General features: G+C 47.2%; 1 protein-coding gene across 1 annotated transcript in view; it reads left to right on the top strand.

Moving 5' to 3' along the window:
- Nucleotides 1-2278: 2278 nt before the first annotated feature.
- LOC129678884 (guanylate cyclase soluble subunit beta-2-like) overlaps nt 2279-7070 on the top strand; it is a 54345-nt gene continuing 49553 nt past the window's right edge. The window contains exons 1-2 of the mRNA XM_055609837.1: nt 2279-2296; nt 5932-6005. Coding sequence (XP_055465812.1) covers nt 2294-2296; nt 5932-6005 — 77 coding nt within the window. The 5' untranslated portion in view covers nt 2279-2293. The remainder of the gene's footprint in view (nt 2297-5931; nt 6006-7070) is intronic.

Genomic DNA, 7070 nt, shown 5'->3' with positions numbered 1-7070 from the left:
AGGGGTCTTTCCATGCAGTAACAAGTACTCCCTGGCTGCTTGTGCAACTGAAAAACATATGAAGTGTCAGCTAATCTTCCAGACAGCTTGGAAAGCCGGGGATGGCTTTCTTCATGCACGCATGGTCTGTGTCTTTTCAAATGTTTACAGAGTATTTACAAAGAGTACTCCTTTGGGTGGCAGTTGTAATTAGGGAAACTGGCAGAGAAAATTAACACATACCATAAAAGAGGGATAATTAGTCCTCTGCCATATACAATATTATTATCAAATGGTGTTCACCCTGGAATCCAATTGGTTTATACACACCGGCCTCACAGAAAAGCTCCTCCCTTCTGCATTACTCCGGGCGTGAAGCTGCCACGTTCCGCCGATGATGGGACATATGGTACTTAACATCAGAATGAAAATGAGCTTGTGCTTTTTGTCTGAGATGCTAAAATTTATTAGAAAATCAGAAAGCCTAATTTCCACCAAGTTCCTGAGACCCACCATCTGCTTCATGAAAAAGAAAGAGGGATTTGAAAAAAAAAAACAAAAAACAAAAAAACATTTACTTATTGTGAAGTGTGAGCTCTTTTTTTTAAAAATGTGTTTGAAAAGCAGGATGGGGGCTGAGGGCTCTGAGGGGGAATCAGAGCAAGTACACTTGGCAGGGCCGAAAGAGCTGTCAGCTGAACGTGGTGGGGAGGGCTTGGGAACCATAATTATGGAAATCATCTATTCTGGAGACTTTTTCTCATGACCACACGTCCTCTCCACACGGAATCAGCGCAGAGTCTTCCAGCTTTTGCAAATGTGCAAAATCACTGTTTCGGAGCGAAGAGGGGGCTTCATGCAGTCCTGGTGTCTCTGAGGCTCTGGCCTCTCTGTAGAGGAGATGGAGTGAGTGAAGGCAGGGGAACGGGGCACTGGAAGAGTCAATGCTGGAGATGTCAGGAAAGTTTTCTCAGGATTGCTGCAGCTGGCAGGAGAGGGCTCTCGAGGGGAGAATGTGGGGTACCTTTTGCCAAGCTGGAGCTTCTGAGACAGATGGGGTGCCTTCAGCAACTGTCTGTCTGGGAACTGATTTCAGTCAACCATCTCAGCCTTCTTCATGGTCAAGTTCAGGAGATGCTGTCTTAACCGTGAGTCACACTTTAGTATCTGCCCTGGCCCTCTGCGCTGTGAACCCTCTCCCTTCAGTTTTTTTACATTTACTTATTTGTCATCTTCCCTTTGAGCCACAGCTGCCAGAACAGCCTCAGGCGATAACTCATGGGTTCTGGTTTGTGGCTAGGTTTCTCATCTGAGACCCCAAGCAATACTCGGGGAGCAGACTTCAGGCAGCAGCTTACCTGGGCCTTCGACATAGCAGTGATTCGGTGGGAGAATAAAGTTTTCAGGCCCCAGTGGGCTCCACATGATAGCATTACAGGGTCAAGTGCTGGTCGAGGCAGGCATTTCTTGGATGTCATCCAAAGCGGTTTAATTAGAGGCCTCCCAGGAGACAGTCTCCTGTTAAGAGTCAGGCTTCCTGAGGGCTGTAGGGATATTCTTGAGGCCAAGTTCAGGCTTCTGGGAATGTGCTCATGACCTGGCTTCCAGAAACAGCCCTGCTGTGTGCACTCAGTCCTCAAACATGCCTCTAACATGCTGTGTAAAAAGGGCTTTGTCAAACAGCAGGCAGGCAGTTTCTCAGAAAGAACCAGGCATGCCTCTGATCCCAGCACTCTGGAGGCAGAGACAGGGGGATCTCTGTGAGTTCAAGGCTAGCCTGGTCTACACAGTGAGTCCCAGGACATGAATATCTTGTCTCAAAGAAAAAAAAAAAAGAAAGGAGAGAGAGAGAAAGAGAGAGAGAGAGAGAGAGAGCAGAGACCCTCTGCAAAGGAAAGGGAACACACAGAGAATCAGGAAGAGCCCCCATGCCCTAAGGTCTGGCAGGACTGGGGCACTCTTTTCCCTCAAGACTCCCAACCTGCCCCCCCCTCACAGGTGGCAAGGTGGTATAGCCAGCCTCCTGGAGCTCTGCTGCCTAAAATACAGCTTCTGCAGTGTTGACACCTCAGGGGCACCCTTCAGGCTTCACACCCAATGCCTGAGAGAGCTTAGCATTGGAAATCTGCACCTCTGGGGTGCCAGGTGGCAGGTCCGGCTAGCTCCCAGCAGGGACAGCCCAGCCTTTCACTCCCTGGCCAGGGTTAGTTCCCAGCTTCACTGCAGAATACCTCAACTACTGCAAGCCAGATCCCAGAGACTCCACAAGACACTTTGGGTGCAGCTCCTGCCTGGAGACAAATCGCTGGACGCCATGGTAAGCAGCTGCCAGTGGCCTCTCTATTCTGCCGAGACAGAGCCTCCATGTCCCCAGCTCTAGCTAACTTTATTCAAGGTATTGACAAAAATAATTCCCAAAGCAATACAACTCCAGATATTTTTTAAAGTCTAGATGTTGAAAAATCTTATTAGAGTTTCAAGTGAATATCGAATTAAAAGTCAGGCAAGATTTATGAATCCTAAACATTATTTACCTTCCCAAGTCCATTACTTTTCAAGGTCAGGCTGACAACTTGGCTTTTTTTTCCCCACTCTGTGCATCATTTTGCATGTTTGTGTCCACCTATCCTGGATATCTTGTTCTAACTAAAATGTCAATTTAGAGCTGTAATTCTTCCTTCTAGAAGAATCCTAAAGTGAGTAGAAATAAGAGAAGTGGGAAATTACCATTTGATCACACAGCAGTAGCTGCCATAAGCAGGCTCTGCCAGGAGTTCGTAGGAGGAGGGGCAGACTTTTCAGCAGAAACGGGACTTTTGCATTGCCTCAAATTACCTTTAGCAAATATTCAGTAAGTACTGAGGAAAGCATGGTCGGCTGAAGGCAGAGAATCCCAGCAGACGGGGCTTTAGCACAGTGCTCAATGTGAAGCTTATCCGCTATAATGCACTGTCACAGAGTGGGCCAGTGGAAGGCGGTACGGAGACAGGACAAGTCCATGCAAGATGGGAGCAAAGCGAACACGCCCCAAACAAACACATAAACAAACAAACAAAGGAGGGAAAGCTGGCTTTCAACACCCTGCGCTAGCTAACCGTGAAAGAGGATGCTGAGATGCCTCAGTTAAGTATGATGTCAACAGATGACTCTGGATGGGGGACCCCCCACAGCCACTGGCATCCTCACAGTCCTTCTGAAAGTTTAACATCCTGCAACTCATTTAGAGCATAACAAGACATGGACATGTGTGTATATTTATGTGAGGCACGTAATATATCTTAGGAAGATCAAGAGTTGATGGGTTGGCATTGGGGACAGCAGAGTGTAAACGGGAATGCTCTCTCCGCAATGAGCCACTGCCCCGCTGCTAACAGGGCTTTAAAGTTTCTCCTCTTACAGTTTTATTCTTAAGTGTAATTTTCTGGTTTTTATTGAAAACCTTTTAAAAACACTCCTCTATTAGGCCAAGAAATAAGGGCATGAGAGCCAGGAAGTTTTGTGTCCCGGCACCTCATAAAGAAGGTCTGTACCTCTAATAGGAGCACTCAGAAGGCAGGCAGAAAGGTCAGAAGTGCAAGGTCAACTTCCAATACATAGTAAGTTCAAGGCCAGTCTGAAATACTACATGAAATTCTGCCTGAAAAAGACAAACAACAAATGAAATGACTTCCTTCCGCCTCCAGAGTGCTGGGAGGATAAGGATGGACCGTCATGCCCAGTTTCTGTGGGGTTTCAGAACAAACCCACAGCTCTAATGCATGGGAGGCAAGTCCTCTGCTGACGGCTACATTCCCAGCCTTTGGAGCAGACTCTCTGGGAGCCATGGCTCTCGCTGCTAACAGTCCTCATGTCCTGCTAGCATTTCCTTTAGCTCCAGGAGAAAAAACTGTTCTGATTCTTGTTGTGAGATTTAGGGAAAGGCCAGTGTCAAACAGCGCTAGGCTTTGAGGCTTTGGGTTAGTAATCAGCCTTCTCAAGCTGACTCTAGAACCACTAATGTACAAGCGCTGTCATCTCTGGCTTAGCTCACAGAGCAGAGGGGGGGGCGAACACGACACTATTGTGGGAGCTGGACTATAAAAGGTCAGAGGCCTGTTTCCAGGGTAGAGATATGCCAGTGTGGTTCTCCGTGCTGCTGCCACTGGGTCTTTTCTCTTTAAAATCTCTGCTGTGGGCCTGGGAGGCCATTCCAGTTGACAAACTGCTGGCTACACAAAGCATCAGGTCCTGAGGTCATATCCCCAGCATCTGTGTAAAACCTGATGTGTTTGGGCTGGATGGGTGGGTTACCTGTAATTCTAACACTTGGAGGTAGACACAAGACAATCTCTAGAGCTTGTTGGCCAGTTAGTCTAGCCAATCAGTGAGCTCCAAGTTCAGTGAGAGGTCCCTATGTGAAAATGTAGGTGGAAAAGTGGATGAGGAAGATGCCACACCAGGCAACTTTGACCTCTGGTCTCCATGTGTGCACTCACACGCACACACACATACACATACACATACACACACACACACACACACACACAGCACCGGCACTTATGCTGGTGCATAAATAAAAGCAGGAGAACCAGGGATCCAAATCATCCTTACCTTCACAGAGTTTGAGTCCAGCCTGGGTTACAGGAGACCTTGTCTTGAAAACCCAAAACAAGAACGAAAAAAGCTCTGTGAAAATCAAGACATATACAACCAACCTCCAGACAGACACTGATAAACAAAAAGATCCTCGCTTTAGGAAGAACCCTTCTGGAACTCAGTTCATTGGTGCTTTCAAACAGAATCCAGCCCTGAGGTGGGAGCTCAGGAGCTGAGGAAGGCAGGGTGACCTGAGTAGGGCATGCATGGACACTAATGAGAGACGCTTGGACCAGATGAATGGCACACGCCTGTAATCCCAGCACTTGGGAGGCAGAGGCAGGTGGACCTCTGTGAATTCCAGGCTGGCCCAGTGTACAAAATGAGTCCAGAATAGCCAAGGCTACACAGAGAAACCTTGTTTTGAAAAAACTGGAGAGAGAGAGAGAGAATGGGAGAGAGAGGTGCTAGGGTCTTTCCTCTGGTTCTGCTGGAGCAAAGAAGAGAACAGACAACAAGGGAACCTGCTGAAACCTCCCGGCCTGTTTCCCTGTGTGAGAAGATGGAACCAAAGTTACCCTCTCAGCATTATTTTTTCCTTTTCTCTCTTTCTCTTCCTCTTTCTTCTCCTTTTCCTCCTCCACCTTTTCTCTTTCTTCATAATAGTGAGAGAACCCAGGTTCTGCACAGACCAGGTAAGAGCTCAACCACTGAGCCACACCCCAGCCCATCTTTCTCAGTCCATACTGTTGGTTCCTTTTATTTTCCCTTGAGCACATACCCAGAACCAGAATCATTTTTATAAAGAAAACCATGTGCTGGGAGAGGTGGCACACACCTGTAATCCCAGCACTTGAGGAGGCAGAGGCAGGTGGGTCTCCGTGAGTTCGAGGCCAGCCTGGTCTACTGAGTGAGTCCAGGACAGCCAAGACTACACAGAGAAACCCTGTCTCAAACAAACAAACAAACAAACAAACAAACAAATAAACAAACACAAAACAGACAGAAAAAACAAAGAAAACAATGTGTCCTTTCACTCCTTTTCTGAACCTGACATGAAGTGTGTACCCTCAGCCCCCCTATTTAAAGCAGAATCCCAGGGAGCAGGAAGCACCCTGAGGGGTGGTGCAATTGGAACTCCAGCTCGCAGGATCCCTGTAGGCACAGCACCAGCCACAGGCTGCTAGGCTTTCTTTCCCTCCACCAGGAAAGGGTGATGATAGCTACTCAGAGCATAAAGAACACCAGAAAAAAACACAATTGGCTCCCGAGGGCCACACTTACTTGCAAAGACACCCACATAAAGGAGGATGAAGGAGGGGTAGGTCCTGGGTGGCATGTGTCACTCTCCAAATTCTCCCTCCTGTTGTGTTCTAGTACGGATTCATCAACACCTGCCTACAGTCTCTTGTGATGGAGAAATTTGGTGAAGAGACGTGGGAAAAACTGAGGTAAGCACATCCAAAGCAAGGTGAAGTTCCCCTGTCAGCTTCCAGGTGGTTTTTGTTGTTGTCTGTTCTTGTTTTCCGGTGTTTTGAATAGTTGCGGTATTTTACTGGCTTCTTGATTGAGACCGTTGGATGGGTAACTATACAACTTTAATTCTCAGTGAGGTTTAGTGGCTAAGAAGTCAACTATAAATGCCTTAAACACACTATCCAGACACAGAAAAGACTTCTTAACCCATATCTGGGTTTTGTGTGTCCAATCTGGACATGGGTATGTACGTGGGTGCATGCGTGTTTGTGTGCCTGTAGAGGCCGTCACGTCATACCAGGTGTCTTCCACTATCTTTTTTGAGACAGGGTCTCTCACTGAACCTGGAGGTCGCTGATTTGCCTAGACTGGTGGCCAGCAAGTTCTAGGAACCTGCCTGCTTCTGCCTCTGCTGGGGTTACACACATGTACTCCCATGACCTGCTTTTCTGTTTCTAAAATAAGCCTTAAAACAGCCTCCCCCGAATGTAAAGAAGAATGCACATGATTTTAGCATGCATTTCATGAATGAGCTTTCATTCGCCTTGTCTCTGTCTCCTTGCTTCTCTCCACCCCTCCCTCTCCTAATAGTAGGGATTAAACTTAGGGCTTTGGACCATTCTAGGTCCTTAGCACTGGCCTATACCTTCTCTTTTGTTGTTTATAATTACTGAGGAGAAAGCAGATCATGTGGGGGGAGGGAAAGCAGGGTAGAGGGAGAGAGGAAGAGGGCCAGACAGAGACAGAGACAGGGAGAAACAGAGAGACAGAGACAGGGAGACAGAGAAAGAGACACATACACACACGTACAGAGAGAGACTGAGACTAGGAATTGAACTGTCTTGAATGTGCCAGGCAAGCACGCTGTCACTAAGCCATAGCCCCCCTCCTTACGTGTTCTTAGTTTTCCCTTCCTGACTCCATCCAGTAGTCTTTCTTTCTTTCTTTCTTTCTTTCTTTCTTTCTTTCTTTCTTTCTTTCTTTCTTTCCTTTTCTTTCTTCTGTCATTTACATCTCCAAATAGTCCCTCATTCAATTTC

Source organism: Psammomys obesus, unplaced genomic scaffold (genome assembly GCF_907164565.1).
Source record: "Psammomys obesus unplaced genomic scaffold, mPsaObe1.curated_primary_1811, whole genome shotgun sequence".
Classification (NCBI taxonomy): domain Eukaryota; kingdom Metazoa; phylum Chordata; class Mammalia; order Rodentia; family Muridae; genus Psammomys; species Psammomys obesus.
Note: the sequence above shows the minus strand (reverse complement) of the source record. Positions and strands in the feature narration are given on the sequence as shown.